We start from the raw sequence: 15,380 nt of genomic DNA, 5'->3' as shown, positions 1-15,380 counted from the left end.
GTTGAATGTTTGAACGTGCACTGCTTCGGAGTGACGCCTGGATGACGTCTGGTGTGACACTGGATTACTGGGTTGTGGTTTTTGGGAGGCGTTTAAGGCCTCTGAATTTTAGTGTTTTGGTTGAGACTGTTTCCCCATAAGTGGATGGGAGGTTTTGATTGGATGGTTTGTGGGACCCAGGAAGGTATAAAGCTGGGTCACAGTGGCAGGAGTTGCCCTTTCTGGGTTGGAGTTTTGTTTTATCTTATCTCATGTAATATATTTTATTGTTTTATTGTGATGCTATTGTGAATGTATCATTGTAATCCGCACTGAACTGATTTAAGGAAGATGCAGAATAGAAGTGATTTTAAATAAATAAATAAACGTGAGGAAGTGAAATAAGGGAGGATTGCAAATTTCGGTTTAGGTGTGGATTGGGAGGAGGGTATTCTGGAATACGGGTAATGTATAGGTTTTAGTAATACATGTTCTACTCTGGACTGTGTATCCCATGAACTCTGAGTATTTGGTACATAATATTTACCCTATGATAAAATGTACATAGTGACCGGCTGTGAAACTCCAGGCGTAAGAGTTTGGTTAGACCTGGGGGTAGTGTGACTCTGGGCTTCCATGGGATTTTATTTACGCTAGCATTAATACAGAACTGGAGGCACAAGGATCATGGAAGGGAAAAATGCCAGAGAAAGGGAACTACCCGGCTGCTCTTTGCAGGGTCCAATGACCCAGTGTCCGAAACCACTAAATGCGTTTGAGATGCTGACCCTCATCCTATAGGGTCAGAATGTTTCAGCATTTTTTGTGTTCCCTGGTGTGGGGTTACAAATAAATAAAACTCCCTACTACAACAACAAAATCTAGGTAAAATACTCTTGTCAAATGATTTAAGCAAGTGGCTGTGGTCTTCTGGATTTCTGGCCTTCTGCCAGCACCTGGCATGACGGAAGCCGGAATTACATAACCCCAGCATGAACTATGGTGGAATCTGAAAAAAACTAGGACTGCACAGACTTTCTCCTCCCAACCTCTAAAATTAAAAAAAAAAAAAAAAAAAAAGGATCCTCCCCCCAAGCAGGAAGGGCAAAGGCCCTATGGTGTCTAATTATCATCCAGCTGGTTCCCGTCCAGATCCGCTGCCAGCTGTGAAACAGAATCCAAGCAGAGTAAACACTGACCAGGCACTACCAGGGCCTGGGAACCGGTTCGGTCATTTCTCGTCTGCACTTTGCAATGCCTTGCTTTTTACCTATTGTTTTGGCAAGAAGTGCACAAACGATCCCACCCTGGAGAAATGTTTGGTCAGGGGCGGGCCACGGCGAAAAGGGAAAGTGAAAGCAACCTAAGGAGGTTTGGAAGGGGGGGAGGGCTGGCATCATGTGAGTGAGCAGGAAGCCCAGAGACTAGTAGCCTCTTGGTGCTGAGCTAAGCCACGCTGTAGCTGGAAGGGCGGCAGAAAGCATGGATTGGGTTCCTGTGGCCACGCTGGCTCTCCTTCTCTTGCAGTCCCTGCTGGGGCTGACAGACGGGGGTAAGTTGGGGGCTTCTTTGCTGCCTGCTGTATTTTCTGATGTGCTTTTTGTAACTTTAATCGGCTTTGGGCAGGCAAAAAGATAGAGGAGTCTAAATTGTGGCCATGTACTGGGAGAAGGGGGCAGTGCAGTTAAACAGTATTTTTTGGGAGGGAAAGAGAGAGTTTCAGATCATTTGAGTGGGATACTCATTTTTTACAGAGAAGGGCAAGAGGGCACTTTGGTTTCTTTTAGCCCTAGGACAACCGAGGCTCAGTCTTGAGTTCAATCCTGGAACTGCTGATTTATTCATAGAGGTCATTGGCTTGCGATGAAAATTGACTGGAAGAGGGGGTAGCCTCCAGCCGCCCGTGCAATTCCAAGATTACAGATGTCTGTGCAGGTCAGGAGCACATCGATGTCACTAGCTCACCCTGTGACCATGATCAAGCCCCTTCATCTCCTTGTGCACAGATTCAAACTGTAAGCTCTTTACAAGTAGGGACCTCCTAATCTGATTAATTTATCTTGTACGGTGCTGTGTGTGCGGATGGGGCCTTAATGATCATGTAATTTACTAATGAATGTGACTGGGGTTGGGAGCCCGGACTCACTCCCTGCTGGATGGATCCCAGGCGCTTTTTCCGTATCATGGGCGTGGGCCATTCCCTCGCAGAAGGCACAGGAAGCGGTTTTGCTGCTAGCAGCACTATTGCTCCCCCCTTCCCCCCAATCGGTCGGAGGAAGCGGCTTCCCAACAGAGTTCATGGCCCAGGTCCTGTGACTGGCAAGCTCCTCCCCCCCCCTACATGCAGCCTTTCCACACGCCTAGCACCTGACTCCGTGTCACGTGAGTCCCGCCACTGCATGCTGGGGCATGTAGTTCCGACTTCTCTTGTAAAACTGGAGTCAGCTGCTCATCTTAGTTGGGAGGGACACACACGGGGAGTCGGTTCTGGGTTTTGTCAGCACTCTGGGGCTTCTTTGTTGGGCGCACACAGATACTGGAGGCCGGCTCGGGTATGGCTCCTGACACGGAGTCAGGTAGCTGCCGATCAGGTTCCCTTGGGTGCTGCAGTGCTGTTATACCAGAAGAGATTCCCGCAGCGGCGGGAGACGAAATAAATCATGCCGCTTCTATTATGCCTCCCTTTCTCAAAATGTGAAACTTATAGAGTCAATGTATTGTAAACTATCCGTCTAATGCAACACCAACGTAGTTTAAGTTAAGAGGTTGGGAGGTAGGATTACTAGCTGGCTGCATGTCAGAAGGACCAGGCAATTCCATTCCTGGCTTTACCCTATTGCATGCATGACCTTGCAGGCCCGATTTTCACAGGGGTTAGGGAAATAACCGGAACTGGATTAGTTTAAGACTTATAACCCAGCCAATCGGCAATCCTGTTCAGAGGCATAGTGTCCCCTTTACTTTGCAAACACATCAAAACTTTTTTTTCTCTAGCTTTTATATGGCAAGGAAGCAATATGTATGACATTAGAAGCTGTACAGTGGGGACCTATGTTTGAGATGGTTTGATTTTATGCCATATTTTTTTGTTTGGAATGCTTGTGTGTGTGTGTATATATATATATATATATATATATATATATTTGGTTTATGCTATGTTATGGATATTTTATTATATAATTTTAATGCACTTTCTAAATCTGCCCAGAGCCTTATGTGACGGGGTGGCATTTAAATGAAATATACATAACATCTGCTTTATTCAGCTAAATCCTGTTGCCTGCTGCAGAAGCTAAAATTCTCACCTCAGGACCATTTTATGGCCCTCTGATTTATTTCTTAACATCTCCAGGCCCTGTCACTCACTCAGGATAGTTAATTTATCCATCCAGCAGGGACAGACACACAGAGCAGACACGCTTTTATTGTACAGACATCATGGATCACGGCTTTCTCTGCCCTCTCTAAGCATCCGGGGTGTGACTTGTCATTTTCAGGGAGGAATTCCCGCCTGCTAAGGAGGAAAGTTCTGCAGTACCGAGAGCTCCAGGCCATGAAAGGGTTTTATTTCCGGAGGAAGATGCATAGGGGGGAGGCTGCAGGGGACTGGAACCCTCCCATCGAGGGGTATTTCAGGCAACCGCTGGATCACTTCAACCGTCAGAACAATGCCACATACAATCAGGTGAGATACATCACTCCTGCAGCTTCCAGTGAAATTTCTGCTTGACTCTGTTCTTACCCTGTCTCTGTGACATTCAGCCCCATCTTGTTCTTACCCTGATCCTGCATCACCCAGCACCAACCTGCCTTACCCTGCTACTATGGCACCCAGTCTTGCCACCTGTTAGTCTTTTCTGATAAAAGCATTATTAAAGGGGGGGTTACCTGCCCCCTTTGTAACAGGAGCACTAGGAAGAAATTAAGGGCCACATCCTGTAACCAATGCCTCTCTCTTCTGCTCCTGCAGCGGTACTGGATTAATGAGGAGTTTTGGCAGCGTCCCCAGGGTCCTGTCTTCCTATACATCGGTGGGGAGAGTTCTCTATCCCAGTTCTCTGTCTTGGCGGGTAAGTGAGGACACCAGCAGTCAGCATTCACCAAATGAAAAATTCTCAGGATAATGCGCTGAGAGAAAATCCACTGCAGTATTGCATTAAGACATGGGAGCGTGAGAAATGCTTAGAATGTTGCTATTACATAGAGAATAACGGATATAGGGTGCTTTAAGTTGCTTTGTGTGTCTGATATTAACGACCTACTCTATGTTGCTATAAGAATGCTGCTAGGAAGAACTGACTGTTTGTAGAGACCCTTTTGTAGCTTTGCCAAACACAGTAGACAGAACTAAAATTGCAGCCTTTGCTTAGAAGTTAAGAAAGAAAGAGGAATCCTAGTCTGTCGAAATCATTTAGCTTGTCTGACTCAGCTTCTGCAGAAAGAGGAAACTGAAAGAGACAGGCTGTGCAGAATTGCTGGTTCCAGCAGAGCCAAATTACTTTCCCCAGAAACCCCCCTATTAGAAACACATTATCTAAAATTAAATCCCACCATGTCCTGAAGGCCACACCATGAACCTGTAAGCAGGAGCCAGGCCTATGTAAAGGCTACAGAGAACCAAAGTCAGGAATTAGCCTGCACAGCTCTGGTAACGGCACCTCCTTCTATAGAAGCAGTTAGCTTCACTTCTGCTCCTCGTTATCTGTACACGCCAAGAGAAGCTGGGCTGAGCACAACTCCCTCAGTACAAACCCCCATCCTTTGTTCCGAGGAAACAGGTGCAGATTGTCAAGTTATCACTATGTTCAGCAAAAGGAGAGAGAAACAGACCCCCTTTGCCCAAGCTTGTAGTTTAAACAGGATATGCTAACTGCAAAGCTAGAGATAAGAACTTTAAAAAAAAAAAGTATAAAAAGCCAGTGACTGTCTAAAGAAATTGTACTTGCTTGATAATTTACAGCTTGTACCCATCTGCACAGATGTTATAATAAAAAAAAAAACTCCTTTCGCTGAAGTGTTTCTGTTCACAGTCTTATCATTCCCGAGAGGGACCGCATTATTTATTTCTCACAGGAGGAAGTGCTATAGCTTAAGCTAGCACTCTTATAAGAGTTGATTTATGTTTTATATTCCTTGACGTCACCTGTGCCAGGTCTGAAACCCTGTGCAGTGTGTACACAGTACTGCTGCTCTGTTATAAGGCTTATCAGAGGAGTCCATGTCACATAGGATTGGCTGAACCAGGCCTGGATTTATCCCACTGCATGCAGGGAAGTGTAGTTTCTGGTGAGCCTGATTGGAGGGGCAGCATGGGCAGTAGCTGTGACTGAGGCACTGAGGGCATTGCTGTGTTTCAGGGGAACATGTAGACCTGGCACAGAGCCATGGCGCGTTGCTGGTTGCACTGGAGCATCGCTACTATGGAGGCAGCATCAACCCGGACGGACTCACCAATGAGGGCATTCGTTTCCTTTCCAGCCAGCAAGCGTGAGTGCAGGGCCTGTCCTGGGATGGGGCCAGGGCTCTGCCAGTGGAGGACTGGGACCTTGGCTTCTGGGGTTACCAGGACCTAGCTGTCAAGGGTACAGGCCTGTGGGGGAGGGTTATCGGTGCACTAGTCAGTGTAACTACAGTACAGGATTAGAAATCTCTCTAAAGTTCAGGGGGCTAGAGCCGCTCCCTCTCATCTTGGTGTGCTGCAGTTTGCCAGGGTGGGCGGGTGTACGCTTCTGCCTTCTTGAGCGCTGCACCCTGTTTTTTGGGACGGGAAGGGGTTGGAGCTGCTCGAAGAGGGGGGTGATACTGTCCTTTCAGGTAGGGGAGAGTGGAGCTCCCTGTAGCAGTGCCTGTTAGGCCCCATCTCTGATGGTGCCCCTTCTCTCTACTCTGCCCCCCCCCCCCCCCCCCCCCCCAGATTGGCAGACCTGGCATCCTTCCACCGTTTCTTGTCCGAGAAGTACAGCCTGACACGGAACAACACCTGGATCTGCTTCGGGGGCTCCTACCCCGGCTCGCTTTCAGCCTGGTTCCGACTGAAGGTAAAAGCCCTGGGGCAAATAAATGATGGGAGGGTCTGTTCCTGGGGAACTCCTTCCTGGGGCCTGAAGATTTCGGCGCATGGGGTGAGTTGGGGAGACTGTTATTATGAGATTTGGACTTTCTAAATGATTAATCTCTCGCCTTCTTCCTGTATCTCCCTCCCTCTCACCTTCCCTTTCTATCCATCTTTCTCCCCTTTCCTGTCTCCATGCTCTTTCTCTCCACCTTATTCTTCCCTCCCTCTCGTTCCAGTTTCCGCACCTTGTCTTTGCCGCGGTGGCCTCGTCAGCCCCAGTGAGAGCCGAGCTCGACTTCGTGGGCTACAATAAGGTAAAACGCCCGCTCCGATTGTGCCTCAGTTCTCGGTTCCTCCTCCCTGCCCGTGGGTCTGGCCCGTCAGTGCTGGTGTCTGACGCGTGTTAATGCTTTTATATTTGTATCCCCGGACTGACTCTGGGCCTGATTTCATCAAGGTCTTTCCCCTTCGCTGCAGAATGGGAGAAAAGCTTCAGTGAAGCAGGGCCCTTCCAGGACGCTCTTCTGATCCATTTACCCGGGCAAACGGCGACCTGTTCCGGGTAGAACAGTGTGGCTGAAGCTTGCCGTCCCCCGCCAGGCTTCCACGGCACGAGCACTTTATCCTGGTGTAGGTCGGGGGCGTAACATGGCGTACATTTGTGGGATATGCAAACACTGTTTTGCTCCCATTCAGCCACCCACATAGGTGCAAAATGGGTGTTTTTTGCTTGCGGACTTTGCAGCTGTTCATTTCCGGAAAAAAAACAAAAAACCCAGCATCAGAAGGTCCCTTTCAACTCAGGCTGCAGTGCACGGAGGCAAAAAAATGCCCAGGACACTGCAGACAACGCTGCCTGGTCCAAATTGCACCCTAGGCGTTTAAACAACTAAAATCTGTGTTAAAGCGCTTTGTTAGCAGAAGGGGGTGAAGCAGAATCAGAGCTGGTGTCACATTAGTTGGAGGGGGTAGGTTTGCTTTAGGGCTAGCGTTAATGCCGGAGTTGAGGTGAGAGTCGTGTTAGGGCTGGGGGTTGATGTTAGGGTCACTTTGAGGTAGCTATTAAAGAATATCCAACTAAGGTTGTTATCCGAATATTCAGTGGTGTGGCTACCGGATAACTTTTAGTTAGTTGGATAAATGTATTTAGACCTGTTCAATAGCAGGTTTAACTTACCAGCTAATTTAGCTGGATAAGAGTGCATATTGCCCCCGTCCCGCCTATTATTTAGCTGGATAAGAGTGCATATTGCCCCCGTCCCGCCTATTATTTAGCTGGATAACGTTTTAGCCAGATAAATAATTACCTGTCGAAGTAGCAGATGCTGAACATGGCTGGCTATTCAGACAACGCCACTTAAGTCCAAACTTATCTGGCTATGTGGCACTGAATATTGACTTCTTTAGGATCAGAGGTTAAGGACAGGTTTATCAGATAACTGAAATATTAAGAGAGCATCCCCTTTCCTCTAAGTGGTGACAAGAATTGGAGTTCATTTAGCATTAGGTATTGATGTTAACAGCAGAGTCAGGGATATGGTTAGGATTAGGGTTACTAGCAGGATTAGGGTAAGCAGTAGGACTGTGGTTAGGGTTATGGTTACAGTTGGCAATAGGATCATGGCTATGGTTGGGATTAACAGACAGCTGTGAACTGCAAAGAATGAATTTCCTTATTCTTCCAGGTGGTGGCAGAGAGTCTGTCCAATCCGGTAGTTGGTGGATCCAGCAAGGTAACATTATGGTGCCAGTGAAATTGATTTTTATATCCTATCACGGCTGGAAAATCATTAAGGCGGAGAATCTGATATTATTCTAACTGGAGACACTGTGGATTGTTAGGAGGCCATCTGGGGAAACTCCTTTATCACAGGGAGTAGTGAGTCTATGAAGTGTCTGCTACAGGAAGTGATAGAAACATGTCCGTAGGAATATGGGGGTGTATGTGTGTATAGTATAGATTTATAAATATAAAAGGCTGGCCCGGTGGCCCAGGTGGTAAGTGCTGTGCACTGCCATGAGGAAGGTCTCAGGGTTGGATTTTCCACTCTCTGGGTTGGCTGAGGCTGTGGAAGTAGAGCTCAGAGCTGCAGGGGGAAAGGAGTCATGGTCATTGCTCATGGGTGACACCTAGTGGGCAGATTCAGGGCCCATGATCCCAGGGTACCAGAAGAAGCTCTGGTGTGCTCCTGATTAATTGCAGGAGGACCTTGCAAGACTGGAAGATTGGGCCTCCAAATGACAGATGAAGTTTAATGTGGACAAGTGCAAGGTGATGTTATAGGGAAAAATAACCCATGCTGCATTTACATGATGTTAGGTCCATATTTATGAGTCATCATTCAGGAAAAGGACCTAGGCATCATAGTGGATAATACACTGAAATCATCGGCTCAGTGTGCTGTGGCGGTCAAAAAAGCAAACAGACTGTTAGGAATTAATAGGAAGGGAATGGTGAATAAAACAGAAAATGTCATAATGCCTCTGTATCGCTCCATGGTGAGACTGCACCTTGAGTACTGTGTACAATTCTGGTCGCCGCATCTCAAAAATATAGTTGCGATGGAGAAGGTACACAGAAGGGCGACCAAAATGATAAAGGGGATGGAATGGCTCCCCTTTCTGAGGGGAAAGGGGGAGCCATTCCATCCTCATTCTGAGGAAAGGCTGAAGAGGTTAAGGCTGTTCAGCATGGACAAGAGATGGCTAAGGGGAGATATGATAGAGGTCTATAAAATCATGAGAGGTCTAGAACAGGTATATGTGAATCGGTTATTTACTCTTTCGGGTAATAGACGTTACCTGACATTAACAAGTAGCACATTTAAAACTAATCGGAGAAAATTCTTGTACACTCAACACACAATTTAAGCTCTGGAATTTGTTGCCAGAGGATGCGGTTAGTGCAGTTATGTAGCTGGGTTTAAAAAAGGTTTGGATAAGTTCTTGGAGGAGGAGTCTATTAACTGCTATTAATCAAGCTGATTTAGGGATTAGCCAGTGCTATTATTGGCTTTAGTAGCATGGGATCTCCTTAGTGTTTGGGTACCTGCCAGGTACTTGTGACTTGGATTGGCCACTGTTGGAAACAGGATGCTGAGCTTGATGGACCTTTAGTCTGACCCAGTATGGCAACTTCTCATGTTCTTTTGCTACAATGACTGGACTAAACGTAAGTTAGGAGGGGGTATAAAATAGGGGCAGAAAATCCACAGGGAGTTGAAGATGAAGGCTCATGGTGCAGATCCTAGTTCAAGTTCCAATTGAGCTGAAAGTAGAAAAGAGCAAGAAGAAAGTACAGGATCAAAAAAAGAAATATGACACAAGTTAAAAAATGTTTTTGAAAGAAGGGCTGTCCTGGTGGATAATTGGCGATGAGCATAGGGCCCTGTCTCTGATTCCCGGCAGAGGTCTTCTGCTCCCTTAGCTGGCCTGGGATGCTGTGGAAGCAGCATGCACAGCTCCGGTCATCGTGTAACAGCCACTGTGTAACAGCGACATCTAGTGGCCATATTTAGGTCCCATGATTACAAGGTTCCAAAAGGAGACTGCAGTAAGGTACCCGGCTGAGGCTGTCCCTGCAACAACTAGGCTATTTATTTATTTCATGGATGTATATGCCGCCCATGCACAGCTCTGGGCAACTTACAAAAGTACATTCGTAATAAAAACAGAGCTTAAAATCAAACACAATACAGACTACCAAAGACAAAAAAATAAACAGCGATGAATGTGGTCTACTTAGATTTCAGCAAGGCCTTTGATAGAGTTCCTTGCGGTTTCCTTATTAGCACTGATCAGCCTGGGTGTGGGTCCAAAAGTAATTGGTTAGGAAGAAGGCAACATTGACTAACGGTTAATGGCATTCGCTCTGAGAAAAGGATTACCAGCATCGTGCTGCAGGGATCGGTCCTGGGTCTGGTGCTGTTCTGCATTTACAGAAGCAATGTAGCAGGAAGACTATCTGTCTCGGAAGACGTAGAAACCAGGAGTGATGGAAGGAAGCTTGGGGAATAGTCTGGGGGTCAAACATTTATTGCTAAAAAGAGTAAAGCAAGGACACAGTACAAAATAGGGGAAGATACAATAAACAAGAGGGGGTGATCATATCGGATAATCCGAAGGTGACCAAACGGTGTGACTAGGCATCAGCAAAGGCCAGAAGGATGGTAGGGAGCTTAAGGAGAGAAATAACCATTAAGGAAAAAAAAAAAAGGTGATAATGCCACTGTATAAATCTCTGGTGAGACCTTGGCTAGAGTAGTGCATCCAGTTCTGGAGACCCCACTTGCCAAAGGATGGGGGACAGCTCTTAAAACGATCAGCTGCTTCTCCATAAAATGTACAGGGACGTGCTAGAAGGGTATGCCCTGGAGAAGAGGCAGGCCTTTTTCCAAAAGGAGGCGAGCTCAGAACGAGGGGTCATGGGGTGAGAGGAAACGAGGAAGAAAGGAGGAGCAATCTGAGGAAATATCATCTTCTCATGGAAAGGGTGGTGGATCCGTGGAATCGTCTCCCACTGGAGATGGCGGAGACAAACAAATTGTCAGATTTCGAGAAAGTGGGACAAGCACAGGACATCTGTTGGGATGGGGGTGGAGGGGGGGACGGAAGGAAAGAACTGAAATGCCAAGGATTGGTTAAGGTCGGCAGCAAGTGAGATGGAAGTGGATATCGTGACCTCTGTTTGCGTACGTGTCCTATGGCTATGAAGCAAGGGAGAAACCCCAGGGAGCCACGGACCAGCGTCCTGGCACCAGAGGCCAGCTCTGAAGTGAGCCAGGAGCCAAAAGGAGCCGGGGGAGGCCTAATAAAGAAAGAAGGGAGAAAAAGCAAAACACCGACTTACTTTAAGATGGCGGAGCCATTGATTGTTGTGGTCGAATGTCAACCCCTAAAGAGTCAAATCAAAAAGAAATCAACATGGAAAAACACATGGGGTAGAGCCAGTTTAAGGTTTAAAAAAAAAAAAAGGTGGGAAAAACATATTAAGATGAAACCCATAAAAAACAGGTGTCCTAATCTGAAATTTGATGAGCCAGCACCAGCCCTCTCTTACCCCAGACACTGCCCACTGCCCTATTATCCCTAGAAATGACCCTCTCCCCATTATCCCTGGCGCGCCTTACTCTTCCTTGCCTCGGCACTGCCTGGCTCCTGCTAATCCCTGCCACTGCCTGGCTCCCCCTTGTCTTGCAGTGCCTGGATGCTGTGGTGGACAGTTTCCACACCGTGGACGGGATGCTGCAGGCTGGCAGGACCTCGCAGCTAGAGAAGGACTTCTGCTCCTGTCAGGCACTACAGGGCAGTGAGGACTATGGCGAGTTTGCCAGTAACTTGGCAGATATCTTCATGGGGACCGTGCAATACAACGGGGAGATGCCCGGCAGAGACATCCGTGCTGTCTGTGACATCATGACCAATGCCAGCCTGGGATCCTCCTATAGCCGACTCATGGCTATCAATCAGGTGAGGGGATTTAACACACAGATGAATACATAGAGGCATAGGACTCCCCAAGGGCTGCATGCTCCCTGCCTGTCCTTCTCCCAGGGCTGCATACTCGGTGCCTTTGGAACTCCAGCGCCAGAGCTGCCCACTCATGGCAGTCTGTGCAGGGGCTGCATGCTTGCTGTCACCCTGAGGCTTGCACGTTATCAATAACCCCAGGGCTGCATGTTTAATGCCTGTGAACCCCTCCTTCTCAGAGCTACTTACTCGCTGCCTGTTCTCATCCCCTCCATGGCTGCATGCTTATTGCCTGTGAACTCTTAGACCTGCCTGTTTCCCGCATCCCATCCCTCTGCCCAGTCTTTCCTCGGGGCTGCATGCTTATTGTGTGTTCAGTGCTGGCACGCTCACTGTCTGATCCGTTGTCTCTATGCAGCAATACATGCAGAGCATGTCTCAGACATGCGTGCAGAATTCGTACCAGAAATCCCTGGATGCGCTAAGGAACAGCACCCTCTCCATGGTGGGTGTCGGGGAGCGACAGTGGATCTTCCAGACCTGCACTGAGTTTGGATACTGTAAGCACTCAGGTCTCTCTTTCTGTAAAAATAGAGGCTTTTAGGGGAAAACATTTGCTACGCTTTATGCACACACACGCAGCTGATGCTCTCTTCCTCTGATTGTGCAGGAACCCCTACTCCTCTTGGTCCCATCTGGTGTTCCGCTAGTGTCCCAGGAAGCCCAGCATTCCTCATGTTGCCCCGGCTCCCACCCACTTCCTCCTACACCAAGCCCCATCCTCCTCTCTCTGCAGCTGCCTGTCCCCCTGCTACTGTTTAACTAACGAGAGGAAATCTCCCCTTGGTCACAGTCTTGAACCTAATTTTGTGGTGGTTCTCGTTGGCTTCCCAGATCAGACCTGTGAGGGAGGGAGCTGCCCCTTCTCTCGCCTCATAACCCTGCACTCTGAGCTGGATCTCTGCCTCCAGCTCTTTGGGATCTCGGCAGAGAGCGTCCAGGAGGCTGTACTCTTCACCAATGAATACTACGGAGCCGACCGGCCCAAAGCTAGCAGAGTTCTTTTTGTGAACGGTATGGAGAGAGGAGGAGGGGAGGGAGGAAAGAGAAGGGAGGGAGTGGATGAGGAGGAGGGGAAGGCAAGAGGGAAAGTGATGAAAGGAGGGAGGGGAGGGACAAAAGGGAGAAGGAGGGAAGGGAAAGGAAAAAGTGAGGAAAGGATGAGTGGAAGGAAGGCAGGGAGGGAGGCATGGATGGATGGAGTAAGAAAGGAAATGAGAGAAGGGAGACCTAGAGGGAATGAGGATGGCTGTGAAAGTTACTGCCATGTTACTCTCCCGTTTCCTGTCCATGTTCAATTCTCTTCCCTCCTCCCACTCCATCCCTGCAGGTGACATTGACCCCTGGCACGCGCTGAGCGTCCTGCACAACCAGTCCCACTCCGAGCTGGCAATTTATATCAATGGGACTGCCCACTGCGCCAACATGGTCTCCTCAAAGCCACTGGATCCCCCAGCTCTGAGGCAGGCCAGGGAGGTGAGAAACAAGCCAAGTCCAAACCACCTTAAAAAGACACAGACTGCTGAACCCAGGATGTGTTTCTTCCTGCTCTGATATTCCCTGAATGCGCCTCACAAATTTCCTTCTCTTTCTAACTTTCAGGAAATTGCTCAGCACATTGGTGAGTGGTTAGAAGCAGCTAAAAGGCAGCATTTGGACAACTGACCCGCTGATGCAGGAAGCCTGGACGGAGGGCATTACCCAAACAAAGGGCATTTTATCATGCAGAAGATGGAAAATGGATAGGAGCCAAGCAATTGCCAGCTACAACAGGATCCTCTCTAATGGGAACCAATCTGCTGCAAGCTCTTGCAGGATCCTCTCTGACAGGAGCCAATCAGCTGCAAGCTATGGCTTTTTAAAGACAATTCACCTGGATCAAAATGAGCCTGAGCCTTTCTAGGATGATCAGCTAGTGCTATTTGTTTTTCCAGACCCAGTTTGAGGGTTTTTTAAAATTTCCAGTGCACGCTGAGATTTGTAGTTCTTGCTTGGAGAAATAAAAAGCACAAGAATTACAAGTCCCAGTGCTGCTCGTTCTCAGCCTAGAGTTAATACGGAAAGCAGGAACATTGCTGGGTTGCACATTCTGCGCAGGATCCCCCTGTAAGATGTTTTAATGTTTTGTTTTTGTATTCAGTCAAACTACTGAGGGGGCAATTCCCAACCGGCCCGCCTAGGTGCGACCTACCTGTAATTTTCACATGGACAGTATGCGCAGACCTGAGGACTTTGTCTGTTTTTCATTTGAGGGAAACCAGCAAGGCGAGGATTTGAAAATGTCATCTATGTGTGGCGTTTTCCCAGCACACCTTAAACTCGGCCCCCCCTCCTTGAGAACGCTGCCCCTCGATCTAAAAGGGTGCTTGCTGCAGGTCCTGCGTGCATCCCTTTAGCCAGATTGAGGGCGTGATTTCAGTTCACCTGAGTCTGAACCAGAACTCTTTAAAAATGAAACTGCTGCCTTCTTGTTTGCTTACAGCTTTTAGATGCAGGTTTTTCAGTGTAAATTTTTTTTTTTTTTTTGTTTAAAGAATGGATTTCGTTTTGTAATTTTTTTTTTTCAAAATAAAAATGAATGCCAAGTGCGGATGAGGGGCAGACTTCTGATAGCCCTGTGCCTTCGCAGATGGTGCAGTGTCCTTTTGTTGCCCGGATCTGAGCATTATCCAGACACGCTGCAGGACATGGCTTCCAGGCCACACAGGCCCCTTTTCCAAATGCAAATGATGAGAAGGTTGAAAGGGCTGTTAAAGGTCTGCCAGGCTGTGGCATCTCAGGGGGTCATGCCCTTCTGCAGCCCCTGGAACGAGATACAAACCAGCGCCATCCCCGAAGGAAATGCCTGCGTTTAGGAGAAAATAACATTTCCTTGGATTGTATTTTTAAGCTTTCATTGTGTGTGCTGTTTTTAAACAAGAAATCTGGTCAAGGTAAACATTTCCATTTTATGACCCATCCCCAGCAGCTGGAAGAATCTGTACCCAGCTTAATAATAAAAGATCATATTTTGAGAATAAAGTGAATTTTGGATGTGATGTGGCAGCTTTATGGTGTTTGCAGTGGGCAAAGAGCAGGTGCTTGAAGATGCCATTCGGACCCCTGCTATAAGGTACTTGCCAAGGTTTTGAGAACTGGTTCCCCATTCATTGCCTGAACATATTCCTCACTTTTCCATCTCACGGTTGGTGACTGTAGGGGCTGGAGTTTATCCAGGGTCTGTCCCCCCAGCAGGGAACCCCTTATTGTACAGAACTCTAGAAGATGTTGGTTGATCATGACCACTTGGTCCACCCAACCTGTCTCCTGTTTGCATTTGCTGGTCTTACTCAATGTGTGGTCTTCTCCCTTCTTTCTCTTGTCATTTAAGTTCCTTTGTATCTATCCCATCTATGCTTGAATTTTGCCACAGTATTTTCCTCTACTCCTTTCCCTCCACCTGCCTGGGACTTCATGACTTCTGGTCCCATATTGAAGTCTGCTGGATATTTGAAGTTTATAATTATATCACACCATGAGTCTTAATTCATGCCTACCTGGTGATTCTTCACTGATTTTAGATTGTGTCGGCTGGGGGCTATGTAGCAGGGTTCCCTCTGGAATCTAGCAGTCCTGAGCCCTGAATCCATCCACTGTTACCATGACCCTCCCCAGGGGCCTGTGAATGCTGTTTTTGCAGCATCCTCACACCGTCTGAGCAGGGGAGCAGAAACCCGAAGTTGGGCATGAGATATAGTCCTCCAGGATGTTGGTTGGTTGGAATTTTAGTCTCCTCCCAACTCCTCAGACATGATGTAGTTAAGGAGCACCATTCCCT

General features: G+C 47.8%; 2 protein-coding genes across 4 annotated transcripts in view; one reads left to right on the top strand and one right to left on the bottom strand.

The window, feature by feature from the left end:
* Window positions 1-15,380, bottom strand: part of LOC115100559 (homeobox protein OTX1-like) — a 157,160-nt gene that overhangs the window by 127,747 nt on the left and 14,033 nt on the right. The window lies entirely within an intron of this gene.
* On the top strand, window positions 1,168-14,601 carry LOC115100685 (thymus-specific serine protease-like). 3 transcript variants are annotated; one of them, XM_029619397.1, is made up of 13 exons: window positions 1,169-1,531; window positions 1,827-1,994; window positions 3,477-3,664; window positions 3,950-4,049; window positions 5,337-5,466; window positions 5,894-6,017; window positions 6,271-6,348; window positions 7,720-7,767; window positions 11,234-11,503; window positions 11,922-12,063; window positions 12,398-12,577; window positions 12,894-13,039; window positions 13,166-14,601. In XM_029619397.1, the coding sequence occupies exons 3-13, from the start codon at window positions 3,533-3,535 to the stop codon at window positions 13,226-13,228; spliced, it is 1,413 nt and encodes a 470-aa protein (XP_029475257.1). In that variant the 5' UTR covers window positions 1,169-1,531; window positions 1,827-1,994; window positions 3,477-3,532; the 3' UTR covers window positions 13,229-14,601. The 3 variants fall into 3 exon arrangements, with proteins under 3 accessions (XP_029475255.1, XP_029475257.1, XP_029475256.1); XM_029619395.1 differs by lacking the exon at window positions 1,827-1,994 and having other exon boundaries at window positions 1,168-1,531; XM_029619396.1 differs by lacking the exons at window positions 1,169-1,531; window positions 1,827-1,994 and adding an exon at window positions 2,461-2,555.

The sequence above is a fragment of the Rhinatrema bivittatum genome, chromosome 11 (assembly GCF_901001135.1).
Source record: "Rhinatrema bivittatum chromosome 11, aRhiBiv1.1, whole genome shotgun sequence".
NCBI classification, from domain to species: Eukaryota; Metazoa; Chordata; class Amphibia; order Gymnophiona; family Rhinatrematidae; genus Rhinatrema; species Rhinatrema bivittatum.
This window is presented reverse-complemented; position numbering and strand designations above follow the sequence as displayed.

Bases quoted from the DNA above. Each gene is read 5' to 3' on its own strand.
- LOC115100685 (XM_029619395.1), top strand. From the start codon at position 1,462: ATGGATTGGGTTCCTGTGGCCACGCTGGCTCTCCTTCTCTTGCAGTCC. The intron at 7,768-11,233 runs GTAACATTATGG...CTTGTCTTGCAG, and splicing joins TAGTTGGTGGATCCAGCAAG to TGCCTGGATGCTGTGGTGGA. The intron at 12,578-12,893 runs GTATGGAGAGAG...CCATCCCTGCAG, and splicing joins CAGAGTTCTTTTTGTGAACG to GTGACATTGACCCCTGGCAC.